This window comes from Pygoscelis adeliae, unplaced genomic scaffold (assembly GCF_000699105.1).
Source record: "Pygoscelis adeliae isolate BGI_AS28 unplaced genomic scaffold, ASM69910v1 Scaffold18, whole genome shotgun sequence".
In the NCBI taxonomy this organism is placed as follows: Eukaryota; Metazoa; Chordata; class Aves; order Sphenisciformes; family Spheniscidae; genus Pygoscelis; species Pygoscelis adeliae.
Window position 1 is genome coordinate 2,248,334 of NW_008825558.1, and position 18,572 is coordinate 2,266,905.

General features: G+C 40.4%; 1 protein-coding gene across 1 annotated transcript in view; it reads right to left on the reverse strand.

The window, feature by feature from the left end:
* Nucleotides 1–323: 323 nt before the first annotated feature.
* The window catches only part of PKD1L2 (polycystic kidney disease 1-like 2), a 42,117-nt gene continuing 23,868 nt past the window's right edge, over nt 324–18,572 (reverse strand). The window contains 21 exon segments of the mRNA XM_009332327.1: nt 324–434; nt 1,279–1,410; nt 2,564–2,665; nt 4,035–4,245; nt 5,909–6,069; nt 6,428–6,555; nt 7,475–7,608; nt 8,694–8,905; nt 8,907–9,028; nt 9,888–10,073; nt 10,799–10,939; nt 12,353–12,464; nt 12,908–13,139; nt 13,928–14,141; nt 15,136–15,352; nt 15,898–16,124; nt 16,275–16,474; nt 16,977–17,123; nt 17,478–17,656; nt 17,877–17,978; nt 18,204–18,434. Of these exon segments, the coding sequence (XP_009330602.1) occupies nt 324–434; nt 1,279–1,410; nt 2,564–2,665; nt 4,035–4,245; nt 5,909–6,069; nt 6,428–6,555; nt 7,475–7,608; nt 8,694–8,905; nt 8,907–9,028; nt 9,888–10,073; nt 10,799–10,939; nt 12,353–12,464; nt 12,908–13,139; nt 13,928–14,141; nt 15,136–15,352; nt 15,898–16,124; nt 16,275–16,474; nt 16,977–17,123; nt 17,478–17,656; nt 17,877–17,978; nt 18,204–18,434 (3,501 nt within the window).

Sequence of the window (18,572 nt, forward strand, 5' to 3'; positions counted from 1 at the left end):
CCACGGGGGTCGCCATCTTTCCATGGCGCTTGCTTGGCGGAACGCGGGTGGTTTTAGCCAAACGGTGCAACAAACGCTCAGTGTTTATTAAATACAGATGCTAAGTCTACAGGAAGTACACGTAGGACACTTTATCTTAGATTTAGCATTATTTCTTCGCTAATACTCCGTAATAACATCAGCAAGTTTATTGGTTGAACGCCGCAGCATTTTAGTCAGAAGCCACAATAACCTAAATCTAGCCACTGCAGCTGATAGTTAAAAGTAAATCTTTCACCCACAAAGTGACTTTTCATTGTGGTTATCATTTAATCGTTGACAGGTTATTTCAGTTGATCGTTAGTGGCTGGCTTCTCTTCCTTCTTGCATTTGATCCCGAAGAAACTGAAAAGTTTCATTAGCATTAGATCAACAATCTCCTCTTCTTCTGAAGCCTAAAATAATGAGAAGTAAGTTACTCAGATGCGCAGACCGGAAGCGGATACAGCCTCTGCTGAAGCCAGGGAAAGTCACAAGAGAAAATCTCTACTTGAGGTGGAATAAGCCCATTTTCACTCAAAGCAGAGCACAACTAACTGCTAAAGCAAAACATCATGCCAATATTTTTATCAAGATGAAAGTCCCAGATGAGCATGGGTGAGCATGGACATTACAGAAGAAGTTGTGGCTCTGTCAAAGCCCATGGAAATCTTGCTACAGGAACCTGGAGTTCACTTGCCAGCTACCATACAGCTAGTGGTATACACAATGAGCTACCCACCATTTCTAGATGAAGTAAATGAGAGAAATTAAATATATCTTGATTTCTATTGACCATATCCTTAGTTTTCTTTTCCCTTGGCTTTACACTGTAGAGGAATTTCGGACAGTACTGCAGTACTAAGCTGGATTTCACACCATGCTATCAATAGCTTGAATGGGTCAGGCACTCACAGTGACATGCTTAAAAGGAGCTGTAATGTCCTCATGGAGTGAGTAGCAGTTTTGGCACTGATTTCAATGGAGCTGGGGCACAAGTCTAAGACTTTTTTGCTGGATTTAGTATGTGAACAGAAGGCTACAAATCAGATCTTGTACTAAATCTGAACAGGGACTCATCTGAACAGGAATGGACAGCGTAAATCTGGAAAATCTGAAGTGTGCTTTATGAGTAAATGTTGGCTTCTTAAGACTTGGACTGAGTTTACATGGGTTTCATCTGATGGTAGAATACCTAAACCATGAGTAAGCACTGCACAATAAATCTTAAAAACGGCAGGAGAGCTTAGATGAACACACCTGGTAGTGCTTCTGCTCCTCACTAAAAGCAACCAGAATCACCGAAATGAACAGATTCAGTACCACAAATGTCATGAAAATTATGCAGGATCCAATTAAGAATGAGCCTAAAATTGGATTGTAGTCCAAGACCTGTAGTATTAATAAGGTAAGACATCATATTTTGATTGTTAAAAAAAAAAAACAACAAAAAACCAAAACAACATACAAGCAGTTAAGGCACAATAAGGAGTTTGTTTCTGAAAATCCCTGTGACTAATAAATTATTCTATAGATATTATACATGTATATACAAATTTTCTCCTTTAGTCACTGTCCTATGTTGGTATGATATAGTACAAAGATGATGATATAATATTTTATATATATGCTATATGAATATGGTCAATCCTTGGGGTTTTTTAAGTGTTTGCATTTGGTTGTAAGGGTATTAAAGTTTCATGTGAAAGTTGACAAGTCTGGAGACCTGTTTATCCACAGAACAGCTGAAGCTCCATCATGACTCAGCCTTGAAAGTATAGATGAAATCTCTGTATGCTTTTATTTAGTAGTGTCTTTACAAAGAAACCCAGTCAGACTGTCACGGACACATATCAACTAAGGGTTGTGTAAAAACCCAAACCCCTCATTTTCATGTAAGCTATAACATAGGAATGTATTTTCATGAGTGGGATATAGAGGTGAAAATCTTTATGCCCAATTACTGATCTTCAAAGCTACCCCTGTTGGATCCATGGTCTAAAAACAACCACCAGGGAGGACTTCACTGTCACGGATGTCTGAGAACTAGCTTAATCCACAGAGTCATTCAAAGGATATTGTAATATTTGAAAGAACTTAATGAAAAAGTCAAGAATAATAAAAACAAATGTAATGTAAAGTTCCCTTGCGGAAGGCCCTGCCTTTCTTGAGAAGCTGATGGATGTGTGTTCAGAACAAATGCAAGGCATCACTCACATTTCTGTCTGTAGCTTTCTAAGGAATTTACTCAAAACTTTCAGTAGTCAATAAGTAACACATCTAGTTAAAATGTGAGCACCTTTCTCAACGAAATGTTCATTATGAGTCTACCGATGGTCAAAATGGGATGTGAGATATATTTCACTCAGTGTCTTTTTCTTGTCTTGATGAGAAAAGGTGGCTGCTTTAGGAGCCTGTGGAACTTGCAAAGTTAGATTAGTGTCTAGCACTAATTGAAAGTCTTTCTATTTGCTGGTTCAAAGCATATTTGATAGCTGAGCTGCTAATTACACAGCGATAAACTTCTCAAAATCAGAGGTGGTACCTCCTCATAGTTGAAGATTCCCAGCTGAAGACTGACCATGGTCTCTGCTGAATCAGAGAGTGTTTTGTAAGAGTAGAGCTTCCAGCCAAATATCAAGTTTGTCTGCAGAGGAAAGAAGGCATATCTTGTGTCATGATCAGAGTACTTGTTGCAAAATCAGCTAATGACTGCTGTATTTAGCCCTCCTAGCTTGTCATCAGAGCCATGAAGCTTTTTTTGTGTTTTGGGGTTTTTTTGTTTACAAACAGGGGAAACACCAGACAAGGTCACAGAAGAAGACTAACCTAGAGCTAAGAACTGGATTCACACTTTCTGAATGTGTAGCTGTAAGACCTTTAATCATGGATATGAGAATGTCTTATATCTGCTCAGCTTGCCACTAGATATGTAAAAAATCTGCAAATACATGACAAAATCATGAAAGTAATTTAGCCCGCCTCCAAGTAGCAGATTTATCCCTGCGTAATTGACCAAATTAATCATAGTCACAAACACTTGCCTTTCAGTGCACAGATCCTTCCAAATAGGCAACCTCCTTGTTTGCCCTCAGTAACCAAGGTGCTATTTTCTTCATTTATATCTCATGGGCCTAGTGTGTCTGATTTAAAAGGGGGCCACTGCAGTCTCACCTTTTTCTCCATCCTTCTGCCTCTTTCTTTCAGGGCTCCGTCACTTGCATGATGTGACAACAGGCTGGGTCATGGAACTGATCTCATCACTTATTTTACCTGTTAAGTTTGTGGCCACACCAGTGCCTAAAGCTACTTAGGTGCTAGAGTGTCAGTGCTAGAGGGAGAGATGAGGAATGTGAAATCAGGCAGTGTGAGACTGCGGCAGGTCCGGTTTGTCACAGGACTGCCCTTTACAGGGCAGTTTGGCTTTGGCTCAGATGGTTTCCACTTTTTCAGTGATTTTGCAATTGAGATGTGCTGAATTTCCCACATTACTCTGCCAGGAGATTTACACAAAACTTCTCAGCTAAAACAGTAAATATACATAAATAGTTGCAGTCCAATAATTCTTTAATCTTATTAGAATGAAAATATTTTATTTGCATAATAAGCATTCCTTTAATAGGCAGTAAAATAATTATTTCCCACTTAAAAACTAGCCAAACAGAAAATGGCACTTGCTGCACTCTCCCCAATTTGAGCTTTATCCAGAAAATTATTTTTCTTGTACTTTGTTCTTTGTCACACCTATTACACACAGAGAATCCATTTCTTTGTTTCAGTGTTTGATTTTTGTACTAAATTTCAGTTTGCAAAGAACAGAGAAGTGGATATTTTAACTTCTCTTTCACTTATACTGAAGAATTGGGTTCCAAGCTGCTAACCTAAGATTTAGAGAGGCAGCTTTATTCAGCTTTACATTTCAAAGCTATGTTGCTTTCAGCATTCAGAAATAATTCATTTAACCTGAGGGTACCTGGATGCAGACTGCAGACAACAGAAACCACAGCGGTACTCACAGCAATGGAATAGGCGAGGAACATGATTGCAATAACAGTGATGAATCCAGAGATATCACCCCATGCCCTCCTTAGAGTTGAAGTGATCATGTTTAGTTTAGGGTTGAGCCTCAGGAGATGCCACAGTTTCACTGTGGAGAGAAGCACTAGGAACGCAATCAGGTAGCCGAGAACTGCATCAGCTCTTGCTGTTTCATTAAAGCTCACACAGCTGTTAGAAAAAAAGAAAAGATGTAATAGACCGTGCACACAGAAGCCTTTGAAGTGCATAAATGAGTATGCTGGAAAAGCCAGTCACTCTGTCCTTGTTTTCAAAGGAGAGCTAACTTGAGTTCTTCCTTGAATGTTCCCGTCTGTACTTCTTGCTGTGTGCACACAAAAAGCTCAGTTGTACATGGCAGAGTTTTTTTATCAGCATTAGCTAGACCTGAGAGAGGGTCTAGGCTGTAGCCCAAATACTGTTCATTTTTAGCAAGTCACAGTTTGAAGGAGCTAATGCAAACTTACTATCAAATTCTGACCCTTAGAAAGGAAGACAGGTTCTTCTATGCATGTGTAGTTGAAGAGGATGGGGTTACTGGTGCTGCGCAGCTAGCAGGATGCACTAGCTGTGACAGGATTAGCTAATTTCCAACAAGATGTGTGAGAAGGTACCGTAAGGAGTGGAGTAAAATATTGGAGGTCAGAACTGTGATTGGTGACTGAGGTGAGTCAAGTCTTAATGTTAGCTGAAAAAAACTTGGTAATACTTATATTTACCATTTATAAAGGTAGCACATTGTTTGTACTCATGATTTTGTTGACAACAGAGGTGACCGCAAAAAGCTTTTATAAATTTTGTATGCTAATGTAGCACATGACATACGCATATATGATGCATGCTGCAGTAGCAAGAATGTAGCTGTCAGATTAAGGTAAATGTTTGTTCTTTCCTCTCATTCAGCACTTGCAAGGTTGCATCTGGAATACTGAGTCCAGTTTTGGGCTCCCCAGTGCAAGGAGGACTTTGGGTCCAGTGAAGGGCCACTGAGATGGTTGAGAGTTGGGGTACAGGACATACAAGAGAAGGACGTGGGAGCTGGGTTTGTTCAGCCTGGAGAAAAGAAAGCTAAAGAGGCCTCTAATTGCTGTCTCCAACTACCTAGTCGGTGGTTATAGAGAGGATGTAGTAAGACACGCCCTGGAGGTGCACAGTGAAAGGACAAGAGACAACAGCCACAGGTTGCAGCAAGAGGAATTCCAGCTGGACATGAAAAAACCTCTTTTTTTCTCCCACAGTGAGAGTGGTTCAGCACTAGAACAGGGATCCAGGGAGGCTGTCCTCAGAGATACTCAAAATTCAACCAAACAAGGCCGAGAGCAACCTGATCTAACATCAAAGCAGGAGGTTGGAGCAGAGACCTCCAGAGGTCCTTTCCTTCCTAAATTATCCTGTGATTCTATGACCTCTTTCCTGTGTGACCATTTTTTAACAGATGTTATCATTTTCCATTCTGTATAAAATAAGCCATTATTGTCCTCTAACCAATGGCTTTTTACGACAAAGAATGAGGCAGATTATGTACTATCTGGATGGATGTGCTGTAGCAGAAAGGCTGGTTGATTCAGAAGAGGGTGATGCAGACAGGGAACTAGCAGCTAGGCTAGGGAACTTAGTGCTCAAGTCTGCTGGATTTTATTAGAGCAATAGCAGAAGAAAATCCTATTGCTGGCACACATCCAAGCCCTGAAATACTTACATGCTTCATGAATATATCCATATAGGGGTAGCATTATCTAGCATAGACAAGCTGCTGTCTGGGAAGTAGAAAAGTAGATTTGTTTCTGCACAAGTAGCACTGACAAAGGATGCACTAACTAGCATTAGTACTTACTCCTCTTTGTGTTCCTGGTAGTAGCTGATGTCTCGGGTCCCGAGGATTGTCCGCTTCACAAACACTGACAGGGCACTCCAGCTAATCAATATAATGGCCATCTCCAGGAGATTCCATTTGCTGTGGAAGTATTTCCATCTCAGAGTCTTCATCAGTTTTCCCTGTGAAAAGAGGAGTTTTACTGTTTCAGTCTCATGACTCCGTATCATACAATGTACGGAGCTACAGATTAGGGCTAAAGATTAGGGCTATCCCCTCTGCAATAAAGCAGACTACTGCACATCGATAAAACTACATCTTGCACTAATTTCTCGTTATCTTTCTCAAAAGAAGCATTCCAGCCAAATAAAATGTTGCCTTCCTATTATTTAATACAGATACAGTATCTGATTCAATCTTCCATTGGTGCAAATCAGCAGCAGCACTACTGAAATCAAGTAAAGCCCTGAAGTTTTTGTAAGTGAAATCAAAACCAGACATAGGGTGATGCTGTCAGCCAAGCCTTCCATTGGATCTCACCTGTACTATCATGTAGTACACAATAAAGAGGAAATAAATTACTTCTGCTGCAACCACAAATATGTGGAGACTGTTGGTGTATGGGTAAAGCCGGACACTTTGCAGCTCTGCGCTTGTGAAGAAGGCCCCTAAAAAACAAACAATGTTCACCTCAGTGCTCTAATAATTACATCTTTCTGTTTTCATTCAAACAATTTAGTTCACCAGTAAGAATTCCATACTCGCATTCGCATCGACGTGACACTGAATCCAACTATCGAACTAAGATTTAGACCTGATTATGTGAGTAGCCTTATAAGTGTTCTTTGAAATTTTCCTCAAATAGGAATTTCAGGCAGGTCGATGGCTTTTAGAGTGCTAGTGCTCTCTTGTATGATAGTATGATATTAATCCCAGCAGGGCAGAGTTTGGATTGGACTACAACTGCAGAAATGTAGCAGGAGGACCTGGAGATGTAAATCTGAATCTCATTCTAAAAAGAAAATGAGCTCAGCTTTGTGGTCTGGTTTGGGCATTTTCCAGTACTGGGACAGACCTGAGGGAGGCTACTGCTCAGATTAGATGTTTTACTATGGCCTTCAAACCAGAATCTAGTTTCACTATTTTCCTTGTTGTATCCAGATTATGTATTATATGATTACATGGCTATATATTAGAAGTCTTCTGGAACAAAAAAGGCAAGACTCTGTTATTTGTACTTTTTGTCTTAATATAGTATTGATTAGCTGAAATGATTAGGAAACATCATTTTTCTTGTTCCTGTTGTGTAAATTCTGGAGATTAAGTTTCAGTACCATGTTTTCTTCATCAGAGATGACCACAGCATAAGCAAGCATAAGATATTCCATTATGGTCTGTTTTACTGTGATGCTACATTTTTCCTAAATGGTTTATAAATTTTGCATTGATTCTGTCATTATTAGATTTATTAAAACACTTCTATTTACTGAATCAAGAATTAGGTAAACACTGACAGCATGTAAATCTGCACTCTGTAGTGCACTGCTTGCTGTCTTCAGAAATGTGTAACTTAAAAAAGGTTCTCACCTAAAGCATTGGTTTCAAACATCAGGCTTATAATGCAGAACAGGTTCACGTTGGCATTGTAGACTGTAAATTCAACAAACACTGCTCTCGTGAAGGTGTCTAGCCAGACGTTGTTGAAAAGGTACTGGAGAGTTCTGCCGAAAAATTTATAGCCAGTGATCTAACTCATACAGGAGAGAGACAGTATCACATGGAGGATAGGAATGTTTGGATATTATCGTAGAGGAAGAGTAAACCAGAGGTAAGATGTTCAAGAGGACATCTGGTCTGTCAAGTCTGGATATAGGGGATATTTGTACTATTGGTCTAGGTGGTAAGCTTCTTTTTGGCTCCTCTGGAGAAGCAGGTACCAGATGTTGGCCAGTGCTAAACCTAAGACGCCTCAGGTATCTGATCATTTACTTCATATAGGTTCCTGTACAAATACGGATATCTCTGGCAACATATAAGTTATCTGTAAGTTTGGATCTCCACCCCTGTGGGATACTGCTTCCTGCTCATTTATCTCGGGTCCCTTATCTGCCGAATTATTTTTGAGTCCTGGGTTTCAAGGCCTCATTTTCTATTATTTCACTTCAAAAAGTATTCCCTGTTACTATTCATATCAACACACAGGAGATTGCTTTCAGTACAATTTCACTAATTCTCCTCTTTTAAGGTAGATGATACAAAATTGTCTGCAAGGATCTAGGGAGTATAAACACTAAAGAGAGATAAAGAAGCTTCACAGATCTTACTATGATATGAAAACAGGCAAGCATATCATAGTTCAAGCATAGTAACAAGATAACATTAGATTAACATAACAAGATTTAGGCTAAATTATTTCCTCACAACCATTGTCATCCCCTTAGAAAATTCAATATTTTAGAAGTTAAAGGCTAGACTAGATCCAACACTGGATTAATATATTGATAGGATTGTTTTACTAGTTTGTCAACATTATGTATTTCTGCAGCTATGTAAATCTGGAATCCATGCATGTAAGTTAGGAGAAAAAGGTTCTAATTTTGGATCCTGGTTGTTACCTAGGCTGGAGCGAGATGATAGGAGCATAAACTACAATGATGACACCACAGTAGTATCTACAATACCCAGCACAATGCACAGCAGGAAAACTCAGGATGCAATCTGAAATGAGTCTTAAATAGGGTAGAGGAAAGAGCATCATTGACATTACAGCAGATACACTAATAATTTACAAGAATACAAGTGGTACCTGGAGGCATTCTTGGGATCAGTTCCCAGGTGAATCACGTATCCCCCTCCCCTGTAGATGGCAAGTTTGCCCCAGATGGGGTGTCCTCTCAGTTTGGACTGACTCTGATACTGCCACGCTGAGCTCAAGTCAGAGGAGTTATCAAAGACCAAAGTATTCCAGTGTTCCCCATAATCTGATGTATCTTCTGTTTGTCTGGAATATGGAGCATGGAGCATGGCATTCCCGAATCACACGCTGGAGTTTGGGAGAAATAGGGCAGGTGTCTCCTTTCACTCTTACTTGGCGAATTCGAGCACTACCCACCAGCTTGGAATTGCCATCTGTAATGAATCCTAAATGGGAGATGGAAAAGAGCAGCACTGGCAATATGACAGAACTACTAATAATATTTCTTCATCTTATTCACTAATGCATTAATATTTTGCCATAGATTCTTTTCTAAAAAACACAGTAAGCAAAATAATCATGACAATTAAGCCCTCGTGTTTTTGAATGGAGTTCATAGATAACATCCATAGATAACAGAGTTCAGTATCACTACCTATCTGTATTTTATACAGAAGGAACCTGAGGCCTGGAGGAGAAAAGTGACTTGCTTCGAGTCACATGGCAGAGTAGCTGTATGCAGTGTTCACTTGGCCACAGTTGGTCAGTGCCTGTCATGTCCAATGAACAACTCTGCTAATGTATTTCAGTATTTACTCTTAAACGTGAGCTGGAAAATGGGTCATATTTATTACTGGATATGGTTAGATAGAAACATGGTGATACTGCATAATTAGCCTTCACATTGACCTAAGCTATGATGCAAACAGAGCTCTCCTGAGGAAAAGGTTTATAGTGCCACCTATCTGCCATTCTTTTTTTGAATTATGGAAACAAACTTGTGTAAAACTGAGGCATATATCTGAATATCTGGAATAAGTAATGTAAAATGTGAAAAATGTAAAATTACAGTGCAGAACTTTCCGTTTATATTAAAGATAAGGAAAATATCAGGGCACAGTAAACTTGGAGTTGGGCTGTAGGGTTTTTGTTATCCACTGGTATTCATATTATAAGAATCCATACCAGTCTTACACACTCACAGTCTCTTTCTCAGGTCAAATATACGTGTGCAAGTTAGGGAGATGTATGAAAGACAATGTTTCAGAATCTAGCAAGCTGAAGTGAAACGACGTGACTCTGCACCTTTATATGATCCATAAAGATTTTTGACTAAAGTAGTGTTTGCCCATGTGAAAAAATCCTGATAACTGTAGACATCGTGGAATCCATCTGTAAAGATGTTCTCAATGTGTTTGTTTAAGTAGTAGGAATTGGGATCTCTCTGCCCATAGGCAACCAGTAACAGCATCCATAAAAACCCCAGATAGGCTGGAAAAAACAAGAAGAGACAGCACATGTGAGCTCAGAATTAACACTGCTGTTCAAAATAGATTGCATGAATGATTACTGCTGTCATCACTTACTAGGTTAAGGAGATGCTTTGCTAGACTCTGACTGACCAGTGGTAATGAATTTACACAAGCTACTTCAATGTGCTGCTGTTCAAGCATATCACATTCGGAATACGAGTAGCGGTCGAGAAAATGAGTGGGAAGGCTGGCAGAGCACCAACAGTAATGACAGCTCTAAATAAAATGAGTAGTCTAACTTTGTTCCAAGTGAAGCTGAGGTAATTTTTCTGTTGTTTTTGGAGGAAATAAAACTGGGGTATAAATCATTATCTATAGATACTATCTGCTTTCACAAAGATGGCCTCCAAAGATGGCCTCCATCTGCTCTTTTGATTTCAACTTCATTTAACTGTTGACCTCCTCCTTTTACCCTTTCTAACTTTTCTTTAACCTCTCATGTGTCTGTAATGTGTTTCTTTACCATAAAATCAAGCCTCTAGCCACAGTTTTATCTCCAGCTAACATTCCCACCTCCTTTCAGCTCCAACTGCCACTGAACAGCCTGTCTCTACACCGTAATGGCTGGCAGAAAGCTGAAGATATGCCAAAACTTTTTCACCCAAGAGAACAATATTTTCACTGATGTAGAAATACTGATGAATACTACTGAATAAAACAAGATAATCTACATATGGAGAATACCCAGGATTTCTCTGATGAGAGCAAATGCTTTCTTCTCCTTCATGCAGCTGATTTTCATTTTCTCCACATCAAGTGCAGGAGGTGGCCGGTAAATATTGCTTCTACTGTCCCTTCGGGCTCCAAAGAGAGGGTTTGAATCACCTGTGAGTGAGAGCAGAATACCCTGGAATTAGTCAACAGATGGTCTATATCCTGCTTTTTGTGTCTTTGGACATTATAAGGAAACTTTTTTTTTTATTGCTTTCCCTTAGGAAGGCAGGGGATGTGACTTTAACAATCAGTATAGTAAGGCAACAGCGGGGAGGAAAGGAGCTCACAAACACAGTGTGTTAGGTTTAGGCCTAGGTGTAGTCCAAGTGTCTCTCTCTAGGCTGAGCATCTCAGAAGGTGACGTATTCAGAGCCCGAGACTGATCAGGGAGGAAGCTGTTGATCGGGATTCTTTGCTGTGCGCTAGGACTCCTGTCTGTTGCTATCAGCTTTTTTTAGACATGATTGTGATTGCAGAAGCCACTGTTTGGTTTATGGGAGTAATACAGATAAGTGTCGTTGTGGAAAACAACGTATACTGAGGACTTTCATATCATAAGACTTAAAGGAGGTGGGAAACTTCCTTGAGAGATAACTTGAGTTTTAGATAGGCTTGTCAGATAAAGGTCTACCAATCTAGATGAAGAGTCCATTTTGCACTGGGTCATGTGTTTATTTTCATTAGGTTGCGGAATAGTTAGAGGTTTTGTTTGCAAGCCATGCCATGAATACTGAGATGTCTGCACAGAGCTAAAACAAACCTCCCTGTATATCTGATTTTTCTTATGTCTGATGTGAGAGCTAAAATATTTAAGCATGCTTACTGTATACTAATAGCACTGATTCATTAATTTTGATTATAATGGCTTCAGTCAGTTTGCCACTTTTTATTATTTTCTTTTCTAGATGTTCCTTGAATGTTGACAAACTGAAAAGTGATTGGCTATCCACTTGTACAATTCTTGATCTAGTATGAATCAATATAGGAGAATACTTCTTTTTTCCTGACATAGGCAAGCCAAGGATGGAGGGAAGGAAGGAGTCAAATATCAGTATCCTGGCAGCAAGTAGATCCTCCAATAACAGGGGCAATCTTACAACAGGACTAGGGGAGATTGTGCATGTATATATATTTGCAGAGGTGAAAACATATGGAAAAAGATAAACAAGGAAGTATTGCTCTTTTGATCCAGAACTTCTTCTCTTTTATCTTTTTGATCACGTGGTCTCTTTCAATAAGTGTTCTGCAAGATTTATCCAACCTAAACATACACTGGTCTTTATATTTTCTCCAGCTGGTACAAAATCAGTTATTTAGGTTTCCACTTCCACCTTGATCATGGGTGTGCTAATGGGTAGGCACATAGTCACAGCACCTGTGGATTTAGTGATTCCTGCTAACCTTGTCAGCTAAGATTTACGTATATAAAGATAACTAGTGAAGTTCTCAGTTGAGCTGAGTCACATATCTGTGCATAAAGCACTCCAAAAGCTTGGAGAACATTTCACTTTAATAATTTCTCACTTTACAGACAGTTACCTGGTGCAGATAAAGGCCCATCAATAGCTGTGTTTTCTTCATCCTCATGTTCCACCTTCTTCAGAACCAGAGCAAAAAAAGCAGCAAATCCCAGCACCTGGAAAGAATTAGCTATAGACTCACCATACGCCCATTTCATACAAAGAAGCTCAGGCTTTGCCCTGGATCCCTTTGGATCCAGGCACTGCAGGAGAGCAACTGTGCTTTGGCTTTGTTGAACTCATGCAGCTGAAGCTCATAAACAAGAGAACAATGCACAGCACTGGGGTCCATCCAGCTAAACTGATTTTGCCATATGACACGTCTTCCCTGGTCACCTATTAAACTCTGACAAAACAAGGGAGATGAAACTAATGGAGTTAATGTCAACAAAAGACAACAGAACTCTGTAAACCACCTCCTAGCTCTTGTTTTAATGGCAAAGACGTCTCATTTTACCTGTTAAATCCTGTGGTTCTTTAGAACACATTACATTGTCTTCCTGAAATGATAGTAGAATGAGTTTGTATTGGCCAGTGGTTCTATTTCTGAGGATCTCACCTTTAAGGGCTGTGTGATGAAAAGACTTTCCAGGAAGGAGATGGCCATGGAGATAAGCCATTTGATGGAGTTCTCCTTGCCATAATGCAGCCCATAGAGCATGGTAAAGAACCCAGATACACCACTGGTGGCTGCAACAAGGAACCAAGCAATGAACACAAACCACCACGGCAGCCCTTTAGAAGAAGAACTTTTCTTGCCATCACCGGAGAAGCTTGGAGTAAGGGACCACCTTGAAAGTCAACCAGAAGAGAAAAAATCCGTCTGCAGTGGAACAGAAGCCAAAATCACAGTCTTCGGGTTCAGTGGGGATAGGCAACATCTTATGATTTAAAATCTCAATCAAAATATTCTAAATTATTTTAACTAATGCAGTTATATAGGATATATGGATAGCAAAAAGTACAGTGAGCAAAAATATAAGGAAGTGTGCAGAGATCAGCTAGAAACAAAACAAATACGATGGGCTTATTTACTCCTCAGTTCATGCATAATTGAACCTCCAGTAGAAATATTGACAAATAAAACCATGAGTGCATTTTAGCTGCTGGATACATCTCTTGTGATCACCATAAAGGCCAGAGAGAGAATTAGTGGTATTGTTTTCAATACTTCCAACTTAATTATCATATTTCACTGAAATATTTTGTCTGCTTATTAATTTTTCTTTATCCATACATTTTAAGAGACGTCTGAGACTTTGGAGCTCAGTGATTATCTCAGCCCTTTACTATCATGTGGCACTGTATTGTAAAATTCAGTTTTGGAGGCAAAAATGACAAAGAGCAATGATCTGTCATTATTGCTTTTGTGTGCAGTTTGCAGCGCGTTGAAATTTCTTTGTTGCTCCTACAATAGTATAATAGTAGAACATGTTTCTACAGCTATAATAAACATTATCTAGCACATATTAAGCAGTAATTATTTGGGCTCCGTCATCCAGACCAGTTTTGAATTCACGATTTGAATTTACTTATACTGAGAATGAGATGAGAACTAGGTTACCTCTCACTGATGGACGCTGATGAGCAGATCCGGTTCTCCAGGAGTTTCTTCATGTGCTGAACCTGACGAACAGCTTGTGTGTAACTCTGAGGCATCTGAAATTTATGGGGCCCCAGTAATTCCAGCTCCATCTCTACATGCTGGAGTTGCATGTACAAGCAGTGATTGTAATCACTGTATTTCAGTCGCTCACACGTTCCCTTCTCTGGAGTTGGGACTCTTGTTTTTTCTGCAGGTAAAGAATTTTTTTTTTTTTTTAAAGACAATCAGCATAGCTATCCCTAGTTTAAAATACTGTTCAGTACAAAGGTTATCAGAACTGAAGCTCAAGCTTGTGAATGTGTCAAAGTGAAGAGTAACATTGGAAGGGACATGTAAAAGCAACTTTAATACTAGAGCTTTAACACTTTTCTGCTGGAATGGGCTGGAATTGTTCCCAGGAGGCAACTTAGTAAGACAGAGGTCCTAAAACCTTAATAGAGCAGTCAGATAAGATCAAGTGCTAATTTGTTCATAGTTTACCTGTGCAATTAGTAGTTTAGTACACTCACTGAAAAAGCCAAATGCAAGTCTTAATGAAATCAGTCGGATTGTTTACTCATATACTGTTGTTTAACTAAAAATAAATGAATGCCTAAGTTAAGAGTCAGACTGAAAGAAACAACAGCACAAGGCCAAGAAGAAAAAAAGGACAGGACAAAAAGACTGTGAAACAACTGATATTTGTGAGTCTATCTATGCTATTAGATACTGATCCTGCTCCCAAGCCAGGCTGGTAGCTAACATTTAATTCTATAGCATAAGAAATAGAAGTTTCACAGTGTCTTTACTCAGCTGGGCACTCAGTGGTGCGCAGTGAAAAGACAAGAGGCAACGGGCACAAATTAAAACATGGGAACTTCTGTCTGAACATAAGGAGAAACTTCTGTATTGCGAGGACATTTGGACACTGGAACAGGTTGCTCAGAGAATTTGTGGAGTCTCCATCCTTGGAGATATTCAACATCTCACTGGACGTGTTCCTAGGCAACCTGCTCTAGCTGACCCTGCTCTGAGCAGGGTGGTGGACTAGACAATCTCCAGAGATCCCTTCCAACCTCAACTGTTCTCTGATTCTGTAATTGCCTTTGAGTCAGAATGTAAGAAGAGCTTGGGTTATCACATCCAGCGTTACCATCATTTCCACCACAAAGGTTTCAGTAGGCATGTCACGTGTTGTTTACCTTGTATATCCATAGCACCTAATGTGACAATTATAGGGTCATCCTTCTTTTTGCTCTCATCATAAAACTCTTGCCCAGCTCTGTTCTGCTGGCAGATGATGTCCTCAACTAATGCCAAAAGTGTGTTGATGTTAGTTGATTTTCCAAGATCTGATACTGAAGTGAGAGATGGAGTCTTCAGGGCTTTAAAAAGTGAGTTGGCAATTCTTCTTATATCCTAGAAAAGACAGCAGCAACACAGCAGTGACTCTGGCTGCCGTGACTTAAGCTGATGTGATCTGAAGGCACCACTGGCTGGGAGCTTCACCAATTGCTAAAATCTTCAGAATGGATAAGGATAGCATATCCTACAGTGCTGGATGTGACAGGTAGATTTCAATGAGTTCAGCAAGACAGCTTTCAGGATTCAAAAATACAGCTTACCTGCCTGAGGACCGAAGCTGAGAAAGATGGGGTCTGTGGTACCTTTTATCTTCACTGTCTTGCTTAATGCTGGCTTTAACCCCTGAACACAGTGATTTTGGTTGCACATAATAATTGTGCAAGGGCTGGGATGTACATAGGCAGATCTTAATGAAGTCGGGGATTCCATGTAGATGGGTAAATCAGTGCTTTGCACCAGTGCGTAACTGGCTTTTCGCTTCAGACAAGCTGAAGGGCATCTGACAGGGAAGATTTCTGCTGTTAAACTGGGGAGGTCAGGTAGTGCATGGCAGCAGAGGGCAGTGCAGGACTCACTGGGGAGCAGCCACAGGGACTTGCCTTTATCACAGCCTCTGGAGTGAGTGAGACAGCCTGGGCGACCTGTGGGGTGGGAGGTAGGCTTGGGGACACTCGACCATTCTTTCCCAGCTTCTTCTCCCTCCCCTGCGTGGCTGGCTGGGATCGTATGTTCCTGAAGATCTGCACAATGAGCAGGTTGATGGGGAACATGAGGAGGGAGCTCTCAAAGCCAATCATCACTTCCTGCCATGTGAACTCGATCTTACCTGTCAAGATCAAACAGAGGGGAGGAGTAAAAATAACCCCAGGAACCATCAGATCTCTCTCTTGTGAAAAAGCCTATTTGTTCAACTGTTCTGCTTCTAGATTCTGCTGTCTCTCTATTTCCCTGCCCAAGCAATGGTGAGGATTGTTACCCAAATCCATTTTCTGCTCAGCTGGATCCTTTGGCACTCCCCAGAACATGATGCTGGTCAGCATGGTGCAGAGAAGCAGTGAGAAGCAACATGACACACGCTGGGCTCGTGTGAAGGAGCTTCGTGGGGAGCGGCTGAAAACCGAGTACCAGATGTGCCCATCCTGGAAACCCTTGGAGGTCTTCATGAAAAACAGATTGCTGGGAAGGACGAGAGGGAAATCGAATGGGTACTTAGAAAGGAAAGGGAAGAATAAAGCTATAGTTCAGGGTCCTGACCTGTTCATGCTTCTAGGCACTATCAGAAGAAATAATAACTATGAGAAATTACCAAATATCATGGCATGGAATGGTCATAGCTACTTATGTCCTTTCCTTCTGGCCACACCATGGAGGGAAAGCTAATCATGAGCAGTTTCTATATAAATTGTTAGGGAAATTACACATAGGAGAAGGTGCTTGGATTTCTGTAGGTCTTATCAGGCTATCCTTCTTTAGCACCAATATTTCCAGTGTGGTATTACTGTTAGGGTAACGATTAGACTTACTTAACCTTCCTCTTTTCCTTGTTCAGAGCCCTTTGAGGGCAATGGAAAGACCTCCTTTGTTTTCATTAGAATCATGGGGTTTGATCTTTTCTGCATACTTGCTTTTCTAGACTGATTGCTATCAAGAGTAAAAAAGTCCATAAAATAGAAGGTACCTGAACTGCTTCATGTCCTGTTCTGTAGCTACTGGGAACACTTTATCTAGGACACATTCTCCAATATCAACGGCTAGCCAAGAGTTACAGAGGAAGTACCATTTCTGATCCCCTGCAAGGTCATGGACCAATACTCGATTCACATACCTGTTGGAAAAACAGACAGGGCACATTCACATGTAACTGAGTGGTATGAAATTCAGGACTCATCAGGACTATGGAGGACAAACTCTGGCCTTCAGCTTCTTAGGTTGTGTCTAAGCTGTAAGGCACAGAACACATCCCATCACGTACTGGACACAGGATATGGGAAGCACTCCTGGTCCTGCAGTTCAGATTATGATTTGATCTATTCATCTGCAAAAATGAGAAACTAACATTTCTTTCCTCTCTAGAACTGTAGAAAGGATAATTTTCAAGTGCTAGAAAAGGAAAACTATTATCATTATTAAAAAAAATTTGTGAATCTTTACTTCCCAGGATCTCCAGATCTCCACTTACCAGGATGGGCTGTCCCCTGAATTATCATGCCACAATCTAATACTCCGCAGTTCCCCAAGAGGGAAGAAGGTACATAGTAGGAAAACATCCACTCCTCCACGTTCAAAGACTGGTGTATCAGGATCAGTTAGATGGTGTGGCTCACTCTCTCCTTCTAGTCCATAGAGGGTGAGAGTCACCTGGAGAATAAGATGGCAAAAAGAAGACTTGCACATCTCGATGTGCAAGTATGTATGATTATTCCTCTGGCATACTCTTCCTGCTTTCATCAAATCTAAGGACTTTCTGGCTTAGATGTTGCATTTGAGCTGTCCTGTTTAATAGCCTCAGGTGCTCCATTATTCATCCAGTTCTCCAAATGAGTGCATAAACTGTCTTACCGCACAGTGCCATTGATACCTTGGAGGTTGTGGCTGCTCCACGGCGGTGTCCTGTAAAAACTGTCACAAGATAGCGATACTGAGCAAAGGGGTCATTGTCTTCCAGTACTGTGATTTTCACCTGCAGAGTGACACAATACAAGCGGTGTGTTAGCTGTTCTGTAAGTATGGATTCCTTAAAGCTGTGGATAGGAATTTGTCATCTTGTGAACAATGCATATACTTACCAGTAAACAGAGAGTTACAGGAAAGGGGGTAGGATTGGTTGAAGACTTCCTATTAAAACAGACTAGGCAAAATGAGAACTGGCCTAAATACATTCAGTCTTTATTAGCTGAAGACTTACTTTAGCATCATCCTGGATGTCTTTCCTTCGAGCCCAAATAACTACAAGCACATATATCAGAAAGATGCATCCTACAGTTGTCACCACCACAGGGTTGTCCACAAATGTACCAAATAGCTGTGCAGTTTTGCTAACATCTATGGCATTGGGTATGACGAAGAAGGAGCTCCCAAAGAATGTCAGATGGTTGCAGAGGCACTGTGTGCTTCTAGGATTTGTTTTTGGTCCTACCTGAAAACCAGAAAAATTTCCTAATAAAACATTCGGCTTCAAAATATTAGATAACTTACCAAGCAAATGAAAAGACAGTGCTGAGATTGGTAAGTTAGTGTGGAGAGCTGCTATACAGAAAAGAATTGTTCAAGTTCC